Here is a 21577-nt window from a genome sequence, read left to right on the forward strand (position 1 = left end):
TGTTCCCGGAAGCTCTTCGCTGGTCTGACTTGGTGATCTGACTTTGATAGGGGCTAGAGAGTGTTGGGTGACTTCGATGAAACGGTATCTCGAAGCTGACAAAGGCATGGTAGAGCATGGGAAGGTTTGACGACTTCTCTTGCCCCTGAAATATTGTTGATCTTCTGCTTCTCTTTTCCTCTTTCCATCGTCGATATCGGAGTGGGTTTAGCTCAATTGACAGCCGTGGGCATCCTCGATATGGAAGAGGAGCTTCTGTAGCGAGGCAAATGGCGGTCTTCCCTGACAGTGCAGATGACTATACTGCGCCGAAGAACCGCTGCTTACCGCAATCTTTCGACTCTGAACGCAACGGCTCAGATGCTTTTTCCATGCGGGAATGTGAATGAATTGATGGAACCGAACCTCGGGCGGCATGTTTTCGTTCCCGAGACAGAATGGACAAAGCCCAGGTGCTGCGAGCACTCCACCGTAGGTGAGGGGGTCGCAGAATTTCGGGATAGTGTCCAAGTCGCCCAAGTGTGCTGAGCAATGTGCCTTCCATTCCGTCTTTCCAAAAATCCACTGATGGCATATGAAGCAAAAAGTCGTCGGGACCGATTGTCGCTCCTTGTAGCAGTTGTGGACATGTTTCAAATCGTAATCTTCTTGGCTTTTGTTGCAGTTGCACTTGTCTGGTTCCAACCCTGGCCGAAATTGGACCTCGCGCGTCTGTGTGCAAAGCGCAATCAAATCCGCAAGGGCGCTTCGTCCGAGTGAGTCGCGCAGCTGAGCGGGCTGGAATAGAGTGTTGGCGAGTCGATCTCTTTCAGGCATGAGATAGCGTATCCGGTCAAAATAGCTCCGGTGGTAACAGAGCTCGGTGTTCGCTTCAGACGGTGTCAAAATTTGCTGCTCTCGTAATTTCCGACACGCTTCGGTCTCGAGTCTTCGTCGCATGCGATATAGTTCCGTTTTTCTCTTTCTCGCCGTATCGTCATTCGCGTCTCCCCGCTGAATTGCTCGCAGCTCGGCCTGAAGCTCTTTGATCGGCTCCGAGTCTTCGAACTCGGCACGACTTTGGGCCGGGAGTGCTTGCAACATAAAAGGGTTGCGGCGAATTGATAGATCCTGGAATAGCTCGAGCACGCTTTTGCGAGAACGGCCTGTGAAGTATGCACCTTGTCCATCTGCCGCAAGTGTTGATGCGTAATGCTTATCGTAGGTGCCGTTGTCCTTCTGCCCGGCATGTTTTCTGCGTTCTGCCTCCGTATGATGTTTTGCTAGTCGAGCATTATAAGCAATTGCTATTTGTGCCTGAAGAAAGTCTCGGTGAAGAAGGTTTCGGCACTTACAAACACGTAGCAAGCTACCGGCCCTGAAGTCATGCGTGCGTGGCGGCTCAGCGTAGCCGGCCCGTATTCCAAGCTCTCTGATACGGCGAGAGATCGGGCCCGCTCGCTCAACACCTTTGCTGAATGCGCTAGGATAGAAGGGTTCGTCCTCTATGCCTTTTCTCCATGGAATGATCGAAATTCTGTCCCCTGAAAAGGGTCTCTTCGCGAAGAGTTTGTCGATCGTTTCATATCCTTCTAGCGCATTCTTTGCTAAAAGGAAAGCAAGATGGAAGAGCATTCCGTTCTGGAAGAGGGGACCAGGAGAGTCTCCCTCGTAAATAACGTGCTGAGGCCTGCAGTTTTTGGATTAGCATCGATCTCAGTAAGGCTTATTAGTGTTCTACCTTTCATTAGGAATATCCGTCATTCCTTTCGCATCACGAACAAGCTTAAAACCAAGCTCTGGCTTCTCCTCTTCGTTGTAGAAAACCACAAACTGAATATCCTGAACTGAAGATCAGTCTGGGTGATAAGTGGGATAATGTCAGTAGACGTCCTACCCTGAAATGCAATCCCCGCTCTGTGCCTGGCCGACAGGTCGACTCGAAATACCCCCATAATCGCAAGCTAATCTGAATCGTTCCAAATGCCTTCCTCGCCCGACGGCCTGAGCCTCACCTGAGCTGTACCCACCCGCGACTGAGCGCAACTGATGAGGACTGAGCTTTGGAATGGCTGACTCATGCATCCATTCATGATTGACCGATCTCGGAGCATACTACTGCACTAGTGCAATTATGATAGCTCATACCAAAGTTTAGCAACAACATTAGCTTGCATATCATAAATCTACTTGTATAAACTTTGTGCACAATCTTTACATACATTTATAAGCCTGTTAGCCAAAAAATAATATAGGTTACTGATTGCTTAGGTGTTACGGTTCAGTCTCTGTTCACTACCGTTTCAACGGGCTTCGGGACCGCTATACCGTTAATTAGGCAGAGCCGGACGTGATGATACTGTGTCCCGGACATCGTGTTCCGTCGTTGGAAGAGGTATCACACTGGCAATTAAATGAGGAAGCTAATAGAGAGAAACGATACTCTAATAAATCGCCAAACTAAAGAGGAAACACAAATTTCTACAGCAATCATCATATACTATAAAAGGCTATCTCTTCTGTCGTACGCCTGAACATGAATAGAAAGTTGCGCTTCGTCAAGTTTGATACTTCTACGGGCTTTGCTACTCGTAGTTGAACCGCGTGGTCGTCGTGCTTTGGCACAGCACAGAACCCCTGAAGAGACATGCGAGTGCGTATACGCCTAATCGCTTGTTGCCAGTCTCACTAGCCCGTTTCTGTTCTTCCTTCTCGATCCACGCGCATCCCTGGTCCTACTACTTACAGCATGTTCGCAAGCTGTTACTCACAGTGAACAACGCGACTGCTCTTTCGCCTCCAAGCTTATCGGTAGCTCCATAATAATCCAGAGGCGCTACCACCCAGAATGTGATCACATCTGATATGCGGAGCCGCATCCACATCTGGGGATGGCCATATATGGAGTCGCACCACGGGAAGCCACATATGGAGCTTGACGTAGAGCCGTGGTTGACGCGGTGCTGGGAGACCAATAGGTGCGCCCATCGGCATGCAAGAAGCTGAGTCGATGACATAGTACAGTAGCGACCGATACGTGTGTCCGCTTTTGACACACTAGTTGATGTTTCCGCACGAACCACCCGGGTGTGGCGCATTTTGGCGTTCACTGTGCAGATTGTTCCACGATAAGTATCCTCCACAAGTGGAGCACTGACAGGGGATTGAACGAGACTTGAGTTCCAATGAACATTCTGAACATCTGTCGCTGTCTGATACAGTATGGCTTTGATTGAATTCCAAAGTAATACATACAGCGACGAACAACCAGATCATTTCCTCTGGGCACTAAAGGCTATTTTTGGATGGCCTCTAGTGTGGACACGCCGCAGTCCATGCAATGTCAAAGCCTGTCTGAACGGTTACTAATCCAAACCATAATTCTGATATACCTGCGGGTGGCCCGAACAAGCAGCTCAACACGCCTGTCGGCAGATGCCAAAACTGGATCCTCGCTTGACCAGAGCCGCTAGGGAAGGGCTGTGCCAGAGCTACAGTACCATTCAGAGACGCCGAGACATGTCCAACTTGATGCTGCTTTTCAATTTCTATTGGCTTGCTGGGCTTGAACCAAAGTGTGATTGACGCGACCTCAACGAAGGCCGCTGATAAGCTGCAGCCGCCCGCAGGCTTGTGCCAAGATTAGCTTCGATGCAAACACTAGGGCGAATTCTACAAAGGCGAGATGAGTACAGCCGCTGACGTGATGGTGCACATCTCTACGTATGCGAGCATAATAATTGTGCGGAAGGAGGCCTCATTGATGGCAGAGGCGGAATCTTCAGAAGTACCTAGACTAATTTGTGACAGGTGATTTCACGGGGTGCCGAAGTATCTTATCGGGGCGCTGCAGGGCGCTACGACTCGAGGTGGCGCTCAAGAAGGGAGGTACTTTAGGTGCTGTGGCTGGTGCCCCAAAATGCTCCGTGGGTCTAATGAATGTGAATCAGCTACAAGCGCGACTGTCGCGTCCCTTGTCGCGGTCCTCGCAAACAATTTAACAAGTACACCCGTGCCACCAACTTCTTCTCAGCTCAGTGCTCGATGCTCTGATGAGCTAATGCCAGCTCGTCAGCCGCTCTGCAAGCATGTCTGCCAACAGCGCCCTCTTCATAGCGAGCACATTGCAAGAAAAGCTCGCCAAAATCGAAAGACAGGATGCCAACCGGACCCCTTATGTAGAACTATCTCCACAACCAGACTTCGAAGCATTGAAGTGTAGCATTTTGTACCAAACTTACTCCGGGGACGAGGTCGATCAACACCGCAGCGCTATCAAAAGTGGTAAATACTGAACAACCGAAACCGACGTATACCTCTCCGAGGTACGAAAGATATTGTCTCAGAGCGAGCGAGATGCACAACAAGCTGCAGAACTAAGCAGGAAGCTGCTCGCGTTCTGGGCGCCGACCCATGTCAGGCACGGTCTGAAATTGAAGACCATGACTACTGGACAATTGAGAGACTCCATCTCCAGAGGCTCTCCAGGCGAAAGTCCATACACAATCCTCGTGCAGCGCCACCAACGACGCAGACAGACGCGGGGCCCCGCAACGTCCAATGAGGTTCGCCGTCGGTCGAAGCGCTTATAGGCGAGACCGGGTCTGAAGCCTGAAACCCCAACATCACGGCCGGCTCCAACTATAATGTGCCTTCCTTCTCAGCTCTTCCAGCCAAGTAAACTAGGTTTTGCGCGATCGAGTCTATTGGCGGACCTAAATATCGGCAAGATTGACACACCAGCAAGGCGAATATCAGCAAACAAGGGCAGCCACAGAACGAATAACGGGCTGGCGTTTCTCAGCTGTACACCGAGTGCCGCCCAAGATCTGCGGCGCAGAGCATACTGCCACGACAGAGCGGCCTTCTATAACTCAACCGTGGGCAGGCATTCTTCAGCGCGAGCGACTTCTGGTCTGTCGATTTCTGACCACCAATCTGGGCCTTCTAGCCACCAGCCTTTCGCAAGCCGCCATGGCCAACAAACTCTAAACGCGCACCCACAGCCCACTCAGCCGCCCACTTACATCGTATGACTCGTGCAGATTCCACATCTCTACGTAGCCGTCATCGACTTGCTTAGCCTGATAGAAGGTGATCTCGAACCACTCAGTGTGCGAGTGACCACATAGCACAGTATCTGTCGCTCCAAATTGAGTTCTGGCCGCATGAGAGCTTCGGCGCAGCGAGAATAGGGAATGACACCCACGTCATGGACAAGAATTGCAATTTCGGCACACTTTGCTCAAGCCTGCAGCGAAGTGAGTGACACCTTTGACATCTTTGGCACGCCATACCCAAATTTCCTATGCCTCGCTCAGAACGCTTAATATAATCACGATCAGTAGTTGGCGCCCAAGGACGAACTCACGAAGCCGTTGATCGCTGAAGTATATAGCTAACGACTATCTGCTTAAGGAAACTATCTGAAACATATACTCCGTCATCCTCTAGCTTTGTGAGCTATGTGTTGCTAGCTTACCGTGAGCCGTCCCTTGGATTACCGTGATCAAAGAGTGAGGCTGACCGGATCACTCCGTGAGCCAGTGATCCTTCTTATCGTGGTTCCCTATCGTTGATGACTCAGCCTCTTGTCCCGCTATGCCTGCCCTTGTCCTTCGCCCGACATGCGGTATTGTTTGTGCTGCCTGTAGCCTAAACAACTTCTCCCCTGTTGGCTGGTCGTCACACCTGCGTCCACCGTCATAGGGGAATAGCAGACTCAGGATTCCATAGTGGTGATCTGCTGGTTTGACCTCGATTGTTGCCCTTCAGCAATAGGTTGTTGGCTCCAAGTGTGGGACAGAAAGCTCTAGAGCGATGGTAGACCCCAAATACGACTTCGATCTCGCGAAATGAATTCATCATGAGAATTATGGCAACGATGTTCAAATCCCGTGGCAGGGAGCTTCCAGAGTCGTTTGACCCGATGGTTATCGCTGAGCTGTTCCGCGAACACGCCACCACAACACGACAGGACACATGTGCTGTGAAGAGCTTGCTGGCAGAGACTGCCTGAGAGCCTGCTGCGACGCCGTCCACGTGACAAGTGAGCATTGGCTGGACCTGACTGCACATGCGTTCGGGCAAGACCCCACATCAGTCAGGTGATGTGGGGTTCTTGGGCGGGGTAGTGAGGAGGGGTTTTGAGCCCTTGAACAATAAGCTGTACTTGCTCGTCAACGGGGAAGAGTCCGTGCTTGTGAAATTTGCTCGAAGGCAGCATGTGGAGAAGGAGCACTCGCTCGCGGAGCCTCGGGTAGCTTTGTGCCGATGAACAGCAAAGAAATCCGGCGACGGGACCACATCCCCCCCCCCCCCCCTCTCAACACGTATAAAGAGGCCCGGATGCAACGTCGTCCTCTGCAGTCCATGTCGATCTCTCCATCCTGGCACGTCCCCGTCTTGTGTCATCTCTGCTCGTCGCCATGTTTCCTCGTCGCATCTTGGGCCTTGCGCTGCTCGCGGTCTCAGCGACCGCCTCGCCCCTCAACCCGCGCCAGGATGCACCAGCAGCGCTCGACTGGGAGTCTCTGGCGGTCCTGACCAAGGCCGCCGATGCCACGGTCCAGTCCATCATCAAGGGCAAGGACGACATCTTTGCGGGCGAGCCGCGCGGAGTCGCTCACGCCGTCCGCCAGCTCATGGCCCCCTTCGTCTGGCCTAACTCGACCTACTACCACGACGAGAGCATCTTGCCATTGGTTGACGAGATGCTCGACGCCCTCGTCCGCTTGCAGTTTGACGACGGCTTGTACTCGGTTGGCAACCGCCACTCGCCTCCCGATACCGGCTTCCTCATCGACGATTACAGCATCCTCGTCCGCATCCTCGAGAAGGACGACCACGCCGGGTCTCAGGGCCGCGCGAATATCATCCGCAAGATGCTCGAGAAGGCAGCACCCGGCATGTGGGGTGGCATTCATACGCCTAACCATCGCTGGAAGCTCTGTGGTGCCCTTGCTCACATTTCCAAGATCACCGGCAACGAGACGCACGTCCGCCGCATCGACCAGTGGCTCGCCGAGAAGATCGACATCGACGCCGACGGCATCTACAGCGAGCGCAGTCCCATCTACTACGGAGCTGTAACCAATCCCGGCCTTATCAGTGTCGCCCACGAGCTCGGTCGCCCAGAGCTGCGCTCCTACGTCCGCCGCAACCTCGAGCTCATCATCGAGCACGCCTCGCATATTGGCGAGATCGAGACGATCATCAGCAGGCGCCAGGACCAGAGACAGTCTCCCGGCGTCAACCTGCCCGATTCGTACCCGCACTTTCGCGAGATGGCCCTCGAGGACAAGAACGGCCGTTTCGCCGCCATGGCCCGCCTGACCGAGAAGCTCGCCCCCTCGAAGCTCGGCGACTACCTCGCCAACCTCATCGAGCGCCCCGAGCTCGCCGCTGTCCTCCCGGCCTCCGAGGAGCCATTTGTTGACTTCGACAAGCACTACAACACGGTCCGCCTCGTCCGGGCTCGCAAGGGCAAGCTCACGACCTCCGTCTTCGGCGGCACCGACTGGTACACGGCCGATGGCGAGCAGTCGCCCTTCTTCAACCGCTTCGGCTCCGGCCTGTCGACTAACCCGACCATCTTCCGCGCCTGGAACGGCGAGGCTGTGCTCGACGCCATCCGCATGCTGCCCAACTTCTTCACCATGGGCCACTTCCGCTCCAGCGGCCTGCAATATGACAAAGAGACAGGCGTCACGAAGCTCGGCAACGTCTTCGAGGTGCCCTACTTCCTGCCCATGGAGCCCGAGCACCTCCAAGCCGACGGCGTCTACGACTTGTCCCGCGCGACTCCCGACGGCCGCTTCTACGCGATGCTCGACTTTGAAAACCGACCCAAGAGCCTGCGTCGCCTCCAGACCGATGTGACCGTCAGCCCCACCACGGCCGGCTACGATCTCGAATTCGAGGTGACTGGCGAGGAGGATGTTGAGGTCATGTTTGAGCTCACCTTCCGCACCAACGGCACCTTCACGAACGGCACCACCACCACCACCACCGGCTCCTCGTACGAAACCGTCGGCGGCAGCGGTGACGCCCTCGTGCCGCTCGCGAAGGACATCCGGTCTGCCGATAACGCTGGCAAGCAGTTCCACCTCGTTAACGGCACTGGCACGTACACATTCGGCAAGGACTCGATCACTTTCGGATCGGGTCTGGGCAAGGGCGTCATCCTCGGTGGCGCCGGCGAGCAGTACTCGTGGATGAACGGCAAGCTCGAGCTTGTAGGCGATCAAGTCTTGATCACAGGCAAGACGCCGCTCAAGTACACCCTGTCTCTGGGATTCCATTGAACTGGGTCTGTTAGAAGATAAAAGCAGTAATGAATAATGATCTGGCAAAAGCCAAATGCACACAATGAGAGAACTGTGTCTAGTCTCGTTTTGTGACTGTCTTGAAATGATCATGTTCTCGGTGCATACGTCTTGAGTGATGCGTGCAGCTACATGATCGCGAAGGACGTCGTTGCTGCAGACTGATTTCAGGTAGACTATGAACACCAGGGCCTGTCTTAGGAACACACCTTACGTGACGAGTTCAGCGGCAGGCTGACCTCTCACTCATGTAATCGGTGAGCCCTTCGCCGCCTTTAACACTCCAATCTTCTGGATCGAGAGCTAGAGGAAGAAGTATTTCTCGGAACCCGCCTGTGGTGAAAACGACTCAATGGCCACGGGCGCTGAGTTGTCGAAACCCGCTGCTTGTTCCAGAGTTCAGGTGCGAATTTCCAGACCTCCCATGAGCCGTCTCATTGTACTCATGTAGAAGCCACCCCACCAAGGGAGATGAAACTATGTACCAAGGTGCGTGCCACCTCATCCAGAAGTTTACACAGGTGCACATATGCATGAAGCTTGCACTATCGTTGTTCACGCTTGCTTCTCCCGCCCGATCTCGTCTTGAATCTCTCTCAAGATATCCATGTATTTAGCTGCACTGTATGCGGTCATGATATGCCACCAGCCGTGCAGCTCCAGAAGCCAAGCCCACGGCAGACCAACACGCGCGCGCAGCGCTCGGAGCTCCCCGCAGAACTCAAGGTCAATGTTCCAAAGGACGTACGCGAGCACAAGGACTGCGAGCGCTTTGCGTCCACCGACCTTCCACTCTTTTCGTTTTGCTTCTGGAAAGGCCGGAGTCCGCAGCCAGAACAGATAGTATCCTCTCGCGATGATGAGAGCCACCAATCCAAGGAAGCAGGCGTAGTGGTAGACGAGTTCTCCCGTATAGACGTAGAAGGCGCCAAATGCGGGGAAGAAGACGGCGAGAGTTGTCTTGACCAGAGTCTCGTAGGACGACGGCGAGGAGGCTGTACTGGAAGCCCTGGAAGGTCCGTTGGTCCACATGGAGTGGAATATCGCCCAGGCAAGGACAAGCATCGCCAGCTCATCCGCGAACTGCATTGTGTGGCGGTTCGTGGAGTGGAAGAGGAAGGACGAGATGCCCAGGACAATGAGCGAGACGGACATGAAGTCGTACCTCGGCGACCAGATGCCCCGGCTGCCGGGCCCGTACATGTACACGAGAGCGTAATAGACTGTGCGCGGGATCAGTGAGCAACCCGCTCGTGATGGGTGCCAGGAGGAGCCGGCTGGGGAAATCTTACTGTATGTCAGGTTTGTGAGCGAGTTCATGAACTCGGCGATGTACCGGGTAATGTCATAGTCCTCTGCACAAAAGCTGTCGTGCCTCGTCAGTCTCGTCATTTTTTGCAGAGAGCGGCACTGAGGACACATACTTGGCAGAGCTCGACGCCGGGGCCCACGTGCCATTGAGATGGTAGTCGTGCGAATTGGCCAGGTTGTGGCGACTTTCTCCGGCCATTGTGGGATGTGAGCAAGAACTGACTTGCACTGCGGACCAAGAGTGGCTTTGTGGTGACAAAGTTGTTGTCGACTGGGAGGTTGGGCTCGTGGCCAACAGGATAACTTGCGTCACATATCGTTATCCCCCCATGCCACTTTCACGTGACGCAAGACGCGCACGGCAGCTTAGGTAAGCGTCATCGTGTCGAGCGCTATCCCCGAGAGTGTCGACCTCGCGTCTGTCCAGCATGTGCGGTCTAGTCGCCGGCAGAGATGGCGCCCTTGCAGGTTATCCCTGTCAGGAGTGCATGACCGGTATACTGTCCCGGCACTCCATGCGACACGTCTTCTGGCGGCACTAAGCACTAGCCAACACAGTCCCCCAGCCGCCCGCGCGCCCATTCCCCCACGCCTCTCCTGCAACGTCGCAAGCCTCAGGCCTGCCTGCCAGCCACTGACCTCGCACTACCCATGAGTGGTGCCAACCTTCGGCCATTGCTGCCGGCTCCCCGAGAGTCCAGCAGTGCCACCACCGATGCCTCCGCCGAGTCAGCCGCAAGCCGCCGCCAGAACTCGGGCGCCTGTGACCGCTGCCGCAGCCGCAAGAGTCGTGTAAGCCTCCTCTTCTTCCTTCCACTCTGCCCTCCTTCCTGCCTGTCCCCCACTGACCATGGCCGCTCCCCTCCAAAGTGCGACAGGAGCCGGCCAAAGTGCAGCCTCTGTGCCAGGCACCAGGTCCATTGCTTCTACAGCGCCGATATCAAGAAGCAGTCCCTCGAGGTCCACAAGCGCCAGGGCGAGCTCCTCCACATAATGCGCACCGCACCCGAGGGCGAGGCTCTCGACATCCTCTTCCGCCTGCGGGCTTTAGGTGATGCCCAGTCCGTTCTCAAGTCCCTCCGCGGCAGTATAAGCTGCCAGTATCAGCCTTCTGCCATCCAGGCCGCCCGTGCCGTCTCCCCACAGACCCTTTCGATGCTCGGGTTCAAGACGTCGACACGCCAGACGATGCCATACCCAGGAAGCATCCATATACAGCAGGACGGATCGCAACCTATGACATCAGCTCGAGGCAGCCTCGGCACTCGGCGATGCAAAACACTCAAGGCTCGTCACAGTACAATTCGGGCCGAAGAAGGAGCAGACCGTCGGGATAGAGGGGTACAGCGGCCATAAGAGTGGATTTGTGGTTCCCGACTGTCATTACCCGTACTTGAGGTGGTGAGAAAGCCCTGTGTATGGTCTATCGGACGTTATGTATATCATGGATGATGCATTTCGTTCGTATAGCGACCACTCTTGAATCTGATGAACATGTCTGGCTGGCCAAGGCGCCAAGGCACAACGTGTTCAAGATTTGTAACATGCTCAGGAGCCCCAGGCTCATCACTTATTACAGGAAGGTGGAACTGTTATGTCTAGTACAAACGCAAGACATGTGTTCTGCCAAAAACCAAGACCGCGCTTCAGTAAGGAGCCAATAGTTTCAGCAAAATGGTTATGATGGGCACGGAAACTCTGCAAGTGAGCCCGGAATGTTGGTCTAATCGCACGTTCTCCATCACTGTGAACAGCAACTTCCCTTGAGGCTAGCCAATCTCTTCCATTAGTCTACTATAGTTTCGGTTTAACGCTCCTTAAGGTCACGACGACGAGAGCCGCAGGCCGCTGGTGAACAAGAACTACAAGCGAGAGCCGGCAAGGCATTTCGCATTCGCGGAGTGCCACGAGACTGGGACGCCGAGAAACTTCAGTCTTTCCTGCGGAAGGAGGAGTTTCGGCCTCAGGACGGTATGGCCGGCCCTGTTGTCCGGTCCTTGGCAGACAAGGTTGGTGGCCGTTCGAGAGTGGGCACGGTGACCTTCCAGCGCGGCCCACCTGCGCCGCAAACAGGCGGGAAATGGGCAATCCCTCTCCCGCCTTCTTCGGCGGCTACCCAGCCATCGCGGTCAAGCCGGCAGCTACATCTCACTCTTGACAACGACTTCCACGGCATCACCACACTATGCTCTCCTCCGTCTGAGGATCATAAGCTAGAGTACGTAGAATCACACACAGTACTAGGACAAGTGAGTTAATGAAAATGTAGCATCCTCGCCATCTCTGGACTTGGCCGCCACGCCTTCGGATCTTTCGAGCAGAGAGGCGGCGAGCATATGTGGCTGCGAGATGCTCTCCCCTATGATTTCACTCTCGAGGGCAACGACCGTCCTATTGCACGGGTCATGACTTACGGCTACAACTCCAGTATTCCCCAGAGCAATAGCATGCAGAACTTGGAAGACCTCGCAGCGTCTTTCCATTCGAGCCTCCTAGCGCTAGCGGGCACATACATCAAGCCGGTTCTTGTCATTGCGCATAGCTTAGGTAACCTAATTATCAAGCAGGTATAGGCTACGATCCGAGTGAGCGTGCCTCACCGCATTTGCTAACGTTCACAGGCCCTCATATCGCTGTCAAGGTCGGAGAGCAGACACGACCAGCTTTTGCTCGGGGCGGTGTATGGGGTCGTCTTCTTTGGCGTGCCACACGATGGCATGGACATCAGCTCGCTCATCCCGATGGTAGGCGACCAACCCAACCGGTTTCTTGTGGAGTCCATCGGACATGTCATCTCGCAGATTCTCAGCACGCAGCGACGAGAGTTTCACGCAGCGCTCGGCGGAAAGAGCGACTCGGAAGTGTTCTGCTTCTACGAGACGCTCCAGTCTCCCACGGTGCAGCAGGTAATCGTGCAGCATGCGTTGGTCGAGATTCGGAGGCTCTCGATTCTTCCCCATGAAGTGTGCTGTGCAGGCTGGAACGTGGCAGCAGACGATTTGTGGACTCGGGCCAGCGCCCTGAAGGCATGTCAGCCGGGCCGCTTGACGCAGTCAGCATTCACGGGAGGGTGAAGTGGAAACCGACTTGCTTTTTATCAGGCCAGCCCGGGCAGGATGTGGCGGCCCTTTTCGAAATTACGTGGCCCCATTCTTTGGTCGACAGCATCGCTGAGGGTCGGTGTGCATGTCATACGATGATCATCCGATGTGCGATACGTCACATTGAAGATAAAAATAGTACAAAACGCTGGGGTTTGAGTCTTGGACACCGTGCTTCCAGCTATGCACCAACTGGTCTAACTGGTGAGGGTAAGACTGGTCGTGGTCAGGCGAAACATGACAGCATCAGGACAGGCAGGGTTGCAACTACAGAGCCGTTGAGTGGCTACTTGTATGAATAGATCGGAACGCTCAACGGGCCTCGACCAGATACCTGGAGCCTCGAGGGAGTTGTCCGCCAGGGCTATCAGTATCGAAGTGTCTCAGTAGCACGGACCCAGGATTTCGGTACGGCCCTCGCGCCCTCAGCGTGACTCTGTCACAAGGCCCACTCGCTTCCTTGGGGGTGTGTGCACTCTCCAGCCGTGTCTCGGCCCACGGTGGCGTGAGGCAAATCCCAAGGACTGGATCGAAGGGATTTCGGCGGTTTTGGCCTCTTCCGAGACCTGGTTCACTTCTCGAAGCAAACCCCGGATTCCCCACCTATGCCCAGCGACGTCACCCTTTTGGATGCTTATCTGTGTGATGATGCGCTGGATCCAGCGCATGTGCAAAGTCTAATCTAACATCACAGACAGCGATACTGGACAGGCAGGAGGAGGTGAGCTTATATATGCCCTTATATTCGGTGCTAAATACGTGTACTCAAGGTTGAAAGGAGAGCCTAGGCTTAGGATAAAGTCCGCCAACCCTTCACAAGACTCCCATGGTGGGATGAGGCGCATGTGCGTTTCTGCGAGGAGAGCTGCTCGGATCCAGCAGCGAATCCCGGGCCGCGGCCCCTTGTATTACCTTGTAGCCAGGGTGAGACCTGGTCACAGTCACGAGGGCCCATGGGGGCCATCAGGCAATGTCTGCAGGCGCTGGGCAGCTGCTCGTTCACTAATCTGCTATGCCGGTTGTGCGCCACTCGGCCATTTCCAGAACTTCCGAATATAGCCTGCTGCAGCTGCGAGGAGTCCAATGTGCATGCATGATGCCTGGGTCACCATGGCTATCTGCCAAAGCGCTCAGGGAGATCGCATGCATGTGTAGATGGCGGCCCGAGCATCTAGTCTCGCGACCGGCCAGGCTGCTGACGTCCACTGGCGCCCGCCCTGACCAGTGGAAAGGCGCGGAATTAAGTGTTCGCGCAGTAACCAAGATTCAGCTGGCTGAGAGGAGCAGGCGTATGCCATCTTCCACCTACACGAACCTTGTGAGACTTGTTGCCGTGAATGTGGAGTCTGCGAAGCACTTATCCGGAAACATGCGACGTCAGTATACACGTGTAGCCACAATAGGCGATAATGCTAGTCTGGGCATTAGCGAGTTGGCTTCTGCGGCACAAAAGGGTCCCGGGACGAGAATGCGATCCAGCAACCAACATGCGAATGTACCCTGGCGGCTCTGCAGTTGACCACCCCAGTCTCACAGAGGCACACAAAGCATGGCTGATCTCCCCATGAGGACCTCCCCTGCTGAGATGACGATGGCAGGCCTGAGTCACTGGAGAGTATGGCCTTGGAGCACCCGTCACGCGCTCTCTGCCCATATGTGGCGCTCGTGGCCTGGTCAGGCTTGCGTCTCGTGTCATGACTACAGTACCCCCGCCATATAGCGGATCGCGATAGTGCGGATCCCGCCATATTGCGGATTGGCCACGCGTCAAAATCAACAAACACACCAAAAATCCGCAAAACCTCGCGTTTTGCGAATCCGCACACCTTCTGAAGCTATCGCCATACATTATCCGCTATAACGATCCAGAATCCGCTGTGTTTTGACCCTCCAGCCGCCCCAAGATGACGCGCCAGGCCATCACTTTAGCGCAGAAAATCGCACTGTGTGAACGCCGCCGCACCCACCCAGACGCGCCAAATCTCGCCCTCAAAACATGGTTCGAAAAGGAGTTCAATCGCCCTATCTCGACATCCTCTGTATCCGACATCCTTGGCAAGCGCTTTGCCTATCTCGAGAAGCCATCGCCATCCCTCCGAATCGATTCCTCGAAGCGTCGTCGACTTGAGACGTGGCCCGAGCTAGAAGAAGCCTTGGTTCTCTGGGTTCAGCGCGCTGAGCTAGAGGTCACAATTACGAGCGATATAATCAGGTACCAGGCTGAGTTATTCTGGAAGCGACTTCCGATGTATAAAGACCTTCCTCCTCCTCAATTCAGCAACGGTTGGCTGTACAAATTCCAGTTGCGGAAGGGCCTCAAATACCGCGAGCAACATGGTGAGACTGGAAGCGTACCTGAAGATGCAGAAATGCAGATGGCAGCAATCCGCGCACTCCTCCGGAATTATCACGATAACGACATTTACAACTGCGACGAGACGGGCCTTCAATGGAAGCGCATTCCCGACAGATCCATTTCCACACGTATCCTCCCCGGCAGGAAGAAGGAAAAGGCTCGGATAACAGCCCATTTCTGTTGCAATGCATCAGCTACAGACCGCTTGCCAGTGTGGTTCATTGGGACTGCAAAAACCCCTCGTTGCTTTACAGCTTCGCACGTCAACATCGCGACCCTCGGCTTGTACTGGCGATCAAACAGGAAGGCCTGGATGGTCGGCCCTCTCTTTGAGGAGTGGTTACGCTGGTTCGACGCAGAATGGCAGGCCGCAAGGTCGTCCTTTTAATGGATAACTTCTCTGCCCATGAATGGGCTGTCAAAAGCATCGCGAAGAGCCCAATCCCGCTTCAAAACACCCTTATTGTTTGGCTGCCTGCCAACTCAACAAGCCGATTTCAACCTCTCGACCAGGGAATTATCAACTGCTGGAAGGCGTATTAGAAGAGGGAATGGGTACGCTATATGGCCAAGGAGTTCGACGCCGGCTGACACCCGTACAACGCTATGAACGTCCTTATGGCAGTTCGATGGGGTGTTTAAGTGTGGTAATTAGACGTCAAAGAAACAACTATCGTCAATTGCTTCAAAAGGGGCTTGAAAAGGGCTGAGGAAGGTGGTGATGGCCAGCACCCTTCTTCCTCTCTTGGAGCAATCGAGAGTGCAGAGGCAGATATAGCACGTGGCATACAGTATATGCACTCCGCCAATTTCATCCACGACGCGATGGATATCAATAACTTCCTCAATCCCGCTGAAGAAGTCGTTGTCGATAGCCTCGAAGACGTCGAGGAACAGATCATTGACTCGTTCATCGAGGAGGATAGCGCCGATGACGATGATAACAATGTGGTGGAGATACCCATGGTCTCCGTTCAGGAGGTTATCACGGCTATCCAGACTCTCCGCCTCTATGGGATGCAGAGTGGCAGCGACAACGACCTGATCCTCCGCCTGGATAAGCAGGAACGACATGTCAAGGCAACAGGAGGCCCTGAACTCGTCCAAAGAGACATCCGGACCTTCTTTACATAGTAAATTGAACTCAAAATAGCCTCATTTTTATAATGCGGATCCCGCCATATAGCGGATTTGAGTGCTGCATCATTTAATCCGCTATATGGCGGGGGTACTGTAGCCCAACGATTCCCTTGGCACGAGTCACAACAGCCAACAATTACCGGGTCGATCAGCCTCACGATCCACTTCTCATCCTCGGAGACATCTCCACTGCTCTGGTGGTTGGTGACGATTGGGGAAAAGCGATTACCCATAGCAAAGCCGCATCCCCCTCTTTCATCATTCCCACGACCTATTGTGTCACTTCTAATCATTTCCGTGCAAGCCCCCCCACGTAGGTACCCAGAGGAACAATCCATGCCCGTGTTGCACACTCCATGCAGGATGCAGGGTAGAACATGGGACATGAGGGGTGGCGTACAGGGGCTGGATCGAACCACGTCCACGGTGCCCCAGCATTGTGTCTGTGTGTTCGCTCATGCAGGCCCTGCCAAATTCCCCGATCCGTCGTCCGCGACAGACCGATCCCGGGGACTGGCATGCGGATACTGCGATCGGGAGGATCAAGATCTCATTGCTCACTCCGTGCGACGTTGTGCAAACCCCCCCGCCCCCCCAACCCCCCCCTTTTTTTTTTTTTCTCTCTCCTTCGCCAGGCCCGGGAGGATCTTGTGATACCGCATGGATTTTATCCAGGCATGCGTTGCACGTACAAGATCAGGCCATCGATTTATACGGTCGTGGCGATGTATTACAGTTTGTTGGCGGCGATATCTGGTGCAGATGGAGTATCCAAACCAACATGTGCCAAGTGAGCCGCACACCGGTGAACCACATACCTGGGCCCAGCACTGGCCATCATACTACGTCATATAGGAGAGATCCGGAAGGTTGTTCCGGGGCAGCTATGATTGGTGGAAGGTCATTCAGCCTGCGAGCCATTTCAATGATTGCATCCAAGTCCAAAGAAAGTGCACAAGCTGAGGAGCCGGGCCTGTCCGCTAAGGTCATATTCCAGGCGTGTACTCTGGTCGTAATCAGAAAGAGTGAAATTGTGAGAGAGCTTCCTAGGATACAAAGAAAAGGAAACGCCTTATAACAAAGAGACAGACAGAATACCAATCCAGAGGCTCACTCCTAGGCAATAACCCAATGCCATGTCCGAAAAAAAAAGGTGAGAGCATTTGTACACCAAACAAGAGGAACGCCCCCAAAAGAAGTCCCATCCTGAAACAATACGCAGTAGTTGAACATGATTGAGATAATAGAATCAGCGCGCCCCTGTCCTTAGCGCCGTGGTATCCCTCTTAGTGCCTGTGTTTCCGGCCGGAGGACGAAGAAGATGAGGCCTTCTCTTTGCGACGAGACTTGCGGCTCCCGCCGTCACCAGCAGAGCTGCCGCTCGTCGTTGCCATGGAGCTTTGGCCATCTGTGGACGAGCCTTCGGGGTCTGCAAAATGAGCTCCTTGTTAGAACTCTCGAGGACAACCGGAACAGATTGCCTCGATATCAAAGACTCTCAACTCACCAAAAGGCACACACGACGAGCAACACCCATGCCCACACGTCCCCGGGAACGCATCAGGAGACCAGCAGCCCGGGATGGCCGCATCCGCATCAGGAAGAGGCCACCCGCCATCCGCCGCCGGCGCGCTGCACCAGCCGAACTCGTTGGGGCCCTGACCGCACTGGCAGCACAACCAGGCGCCGCCGAGCGTCTTGAAGGCGCAGAACTGCAGCGAGCAGTGCTTCCCGACGGACTGCACGGGGTAATAGTTGGGGCTCCGGCAGGGCCCGATCTGGAAGCCCGTCGAAGGGTCGAAGGGCGCCTTGTGGCAGAACATCCACTTGACCGACATGTGCGAGCACGGGTGCATCTTGGGGTGACCGTGACACATTACTGCGAGCTTCTGAACTTCCCGGCCTAATAGCGGGAAGAGAAATGGGGGGCGAAGTGCGGCCTCGTCGCTGGGCTTTTGGGTATCGGAAGCAGGGGTAAAGGGTCGCCGATAAAGGTATGACTGGCACAACCGTTGAGTGGAGAAGACCAGGGGTGTTTCCCTTCGATCCGGTGTTTGTGTGTGTGTGTGCCGATTTTCTGGTCCAGGAAGAGAACTCCGTGAGGTTCTGGTACCTCGTTGGGGATACTGATCCAAGGGAGAAGAAGGAATTGGACGGGTGGCTTCGCAATGCCGTTCTTGTTGTTGCTGCACACCAACACCACGAAGCATGTGGAAAAGTGGTGCTCCGTGAGGTGCCGGGGCTCCTGGACCCTCTCACTGGAATGTGACAGCTATTATACATCCGCGAGATCTTCCGCGGGCGCCCGCATTCGTAGACAAGATCGATGATCCGCCAACCTTGTCATGGAGCCGCAAGATGGGCATCATCCGAAAGACCCATGCTCCTATTTCTCTGAACCCCCCCCCTTCACTGCCGAACATGATGAAGATGTCTGGCCCATTCCCGTCGCTCATCTTCTTGAAGCTGAGGAAGAAGCAAAACGAGCGTTTCGCCCTGCTCCATGGCAGGAGATGTCCTACACCTACGACACTACACCCCCTAAAGATCCGAGTCGACGGTCGGGAGGAGGACGAGAAATGATTCCACATCACGCTGAGCTGTCCAGCTGGTGTCTTACAGACAATGGCACCAAAGCCCAAGGGATCTAGCCCTGCTGTTGTTGCCTGCCCTGGCGCGCGCAGAGAAGAGTGCCAAGGTCCTCAGCCACGGGGGAGGAGGCGTCCATCGCACGCCATACGACCGGCACAAGTTCTCCGGAGGTGTGCTCGTACTTGGTGTGAGAGTGTGACTGTAAATGTATGCCGAATCGGGCTTGCTGCACGCAACACTCTTGACCCATCGGACCGGGGCTCATCTAGGACTGAGCTGGATCCGACAGCAGCAGCTCGTGTCTCTGTACGGTCCCTTGTTGCCTCGTGTAAGTGGCTCATCGCGCCCGTTTCCCTTGCGGATTGCTGACGTCTCCAGTCCGACCCGGCCTCCGCTGAGCGCCGTGTTGCACTCCGTCCCCGCCTCCTGGTGGGCGATCGTGAGAACAGCGCTTGGAGGGCGGCGATTACCCACTGGTTCGCCATGGTTGAGGAATGGGCTCCCCAGGGCTTCAGTTCCGACCTGGCGTCGGACGCTGACTCTGACGATTCGGACCAGGTCTCCGAACTCTCCTTCTTCATGGCAGAGCTTCCCACTCCTCCCGAGGCTCTTTGAGTGTCACCTCGACACCTCTTCGGCATGGATTCGGCAGGGTTTTTTGGTCATTTGGAAATGGCCACTTCACGGTGTTGCATGGGGGAAGAACAGGACGGTATTCGCTGTCGTTGTGGTGTGGTTTCGGCCATGCCCTCAAGTAGATAGGTAGTCCGAAATGAGAAGTCTGTCTTCCCTGCGCATCAGGTGTGTGCCGTGTCGTGATGTTGCTGTGCTCGTTCCGCCTGTCAACCACGTCCACGTCGGGGCCGTTTCGGTGCCTTTCCGGTGCGCTTCTGGAAATCCCGAATTAACTGCGTGGCATTGGCAGCGTCCTCAATTGGGACCCATTGGTTGTACTCTGCCGGCCAGCCTGCCCACTTGACCAGATATTGCTCGCTGCCCTTGTAGATGCGGTGGTCGAGGATTGATTCCACCTCATATTCCGCATCGTCCTCTTCCAGCTCGGGAATCGGTACCTTCTCGGCACCGTCTCGGCCTGCCCGTGTCTTCCACGGCTCGAGCAGACTGACTGGAAAGACATAGTGTATTCTGTCGAGCTGAGATGGTAGGCTCAGCCGATACGCTGACGTTCCGATGCCGGCAAGGACCCGGAACGGTCCAATGTACTTGGGTGCGAGTTTCGGGCTGACCCCTTTGAGCTTGAGGTTCTTCGTGGAGAGCCCGACAAGGTCGTTCCGCTTGAAGGTCTGTGGCTTGTGCTTCTTGTTGTAGTACTTCGCCTGCGATTCGGTGGCGTATAGCCAGTGTTTCCTGGCCGTTTCGCGTAGCTGTTCGAGTTTCTCAACTCTTTCCTTCGCTCCAAGGACTATCCCCCCTCCGATGGCCTCGTCCTCGAGGTCACCCTGTATGCGTGGGTGGTAGCCCATAAGCATCATAAACGGCGTTGTTTTTGTCGATGCGTTTGTTGCATTGTTGTGTGCAAACTCCGCAACTCGGAGTAGCTGGGGCCAGTTCGTCTGCGATTCGGTACAGTAACACCGCAGGTAAGTCTCAATAGACTGGTTCGCCCTCTCTGTTTGCCCGTCCGTCTGCGGGTGGAACGCTGTTGAGAGGCGCCTCTTGATCTTAAGGTGGGCGCAGAACGCCCCCCAGAACTCGCTCGTGAAGATACTTCCCCGATCCGAAACAATACCGGATGGGGCCCCTTTCGATAGGAAAACGTGGTTGTAGAGCAGCTCTGCTAGCTCGTTGGCCCTGATCGTTGTTGCAACTGGGAAGTAGTGGTTCATCTTTGTGAACCTGTCGACGATTACTAGAATCGAGTCGACCTCCGTACCTTCGAAGTAGGCACTTGGTAGCCCTGTAATAAAGTCCATTGTTAACTCGCTATATGGACGGTGGGGAAGCGGTAGCGATTCGAGCTTGCCGTATGGTCGATGCCTAGGGGCTTTGCTACCCTGGCAGACCTCGCAGGTCGAAACCCACTCGGCGACGTCTTTACCCATGTACTTCCAGTAGTATCCTCTTTGCAAGAGTTCAAGGGTTCTTTTGGCCCCGAAATGTCCCGCTAAGGGGTCGTTGTGGTATCGAACCATCAACTCATCGCGAATGCTTCGCTCCTCTGGGACATATATGCAGTTTTGCCAACGGATCGTGCCGCCTGCGTCCCGTGACCACTTCGGGTCTGCCTCGGTATCTTCTCGATCCAGGCTCTGGTGCACTCTCTTTGCTACAGGGTCTTTGGCCTGTGCCTTGCGGATCAGCTCCTCTAGAGCTGGCGCGGTCGAGTCAGCGTATATGTCTTCTTCGACTGCTGCAACTCGTGCGATCCTCCTTGGAATCGACTGCGGGAGGAGGCCGTTTTGGGCCCGAATCAGGTCGCCCCACTGGCTCTGCAACTCCCTGTCTCTGGTTTGGGAGACACTTGCAACTTGTGCGTAATCTGCCTTAGCATCCTTAACTGTCAACCAGGCAAGCTTTGCTTCTAGGGACGGGATGTACGGCCGTTCTTGTGCCGCTTCGGCCTCGTAAGCCGGTCGTCTCGACGGCGCATCGGCTGGGTTGGACTTCCCTGGTCGATGTTTGATCTGGAAATCGTACGGTGCGAGAAGCATGCACCACCTCGCCTGTCTGCCGTTCAGCTTGGGCTGCCGCATAAAGGCCTGGAGGTTCTGGTGATCTGAGAGAACTTCGACCGTCGTTTCGGTACCTTG

At 55.0% G+C, this 21577-nt stretch overlaps 6 protein-coding genes across 6 annotated transcripts; 3 read left to right on the plus strand and 3 right to left on the minus strand.

Moving 5' to 3' along the window:
* Nucleotides 1-207: 207 nt before the first annotated feature.
* B0I36DRAFT_257810 (uncharacterized protein) lies at nucleotides 208-1945 on the minus strand (the record flags this gene model as incomplete). Its single annotated transcript, XM_046151041.1, has 4 exons — nucleotides 208-1262; nucleotides 1335-1669; nucleotides 1721-1821; nucleotides 1877-1945. Coding segments are annotated over 4 exons (1560 nt in total), but the record flags the coding sequence as incomplete, so codon positions are not given.
* A 4358-nt stretch (nucleotides 1946-6303) lies between these two features.
* B0I36DRAFT_300436 (uncharacterized protein) lies at nucleotides 6304-8285 on the plus strand (the record flags this gene model as incomplete). Its single annotated transcript, XM_046152024.1, has 2 exons — nucleotides 6304-8009; nucleotides 8082-8285. Exons 1-2 carry the CDS (start codon nucleotides 6408-6410, stop codon nucleotides 8283-8285), a joined length of 1806 nt encoding a protein of 601 aa, XP_046003995.1. The 5' UTR covers nucleotides 6304-6407.
* A 576-nt stretch (nucleotides 8286-8861) lies between these two features.
* Nucleotides 8862-9698, minus strand: B0I36DRAFT_257763 (ceramidase; the record flags this gene model as incomplete). Its single annotated transcript, XM_046151037.1, has 2 exons — nucleotides 8862-9529; nucleotides 9599-9698. The coding sequence occupies 2 exons, from the start codon at nucleotides 9696-9698 to the stop codon at nucleotides 8862-8864; spliced, it is 768 nt and encodes a 255-aa protein (XP_046003996.1).
* Nucleotides 9699-11503: 1805 nt separating this feature from the next.
* Nucleotides 11504-12691, plus strand: B0I36DRAFT_257614 (uncharacterized protein; the record flags this gene model as incomplete). Its single annotated transcript, XM_046151030.1, has 3 exons — nucleotides 11504-11835; nucleotides 11887-12184; nucleotides 12239-12691. Coding segments are annotated over 3 exons (1083 nt in total), but the record flags the coding sequence as incomplete, so codon positions are not given.
* Nucleotides 12692-17662: 4971 nt separating this feature from the next.
* On the minus strand, nucleotides 17663-18091 carry B0I36DRAFT_257690 (uncharacterized protein; the record flags this gene model as incomplete). The annotated part of the gene is made up of 1 exon (XM_046151034.1): nucleotides 17663-18091. One exon carries the CDS (start codon nucleotides 18089-18091, stop codon nucleotides 17663-17665), a length of 429 nt encoding a protein of 142 aa, XP_046003998.1.
* A 626-nt stretch (nucleotides 18092-18717) lies between these two features.
* On the plus strand, nucleotides 18718-19610 carry B0I36DRAFT_58952 (uncharacterized protein). The gene has a single exon (XM_046163063.1). The coding sequence runs from the start codon at nucleotides 19012-19014 to the stop codon at nucleotides 19570-19572; it is 561 nt and encodes a 186-aa protein (XP_046003999.1). The 5' UTR covers nucleotides 18718-19011; the 3' UTR covers nucleotides 19573-19610.
* Nucleotides 19611-21577: the final 1967 nt, after the last annotated feature.

This window comes from Microdochium trichocladiopsis (genome assembly GCF_020744255.1).
Source record: "Microdochium trichocladiopsis strain MPI-CAGE-CH-0230 chromosome Unknown B0I36scaffold_18, whole genome shotgun sequence".
Classification (NCBI taxonomy): Eukaryota; Fungi; Ascomycota; class Sordariomycetes; order Xylariales; family Microdochiaceae; genus Microdochium; species Microdochium trichocladiopsis.

Coding starts and splice junctions, on each gene's coding strand:
- B0I36DRAFT_58952 (XM_046163063.1), top strand. CDS start 19,012: ATGTATGCCGAATCGGGCTTGCTGCACGCAACACTCTTGACCCATCGG.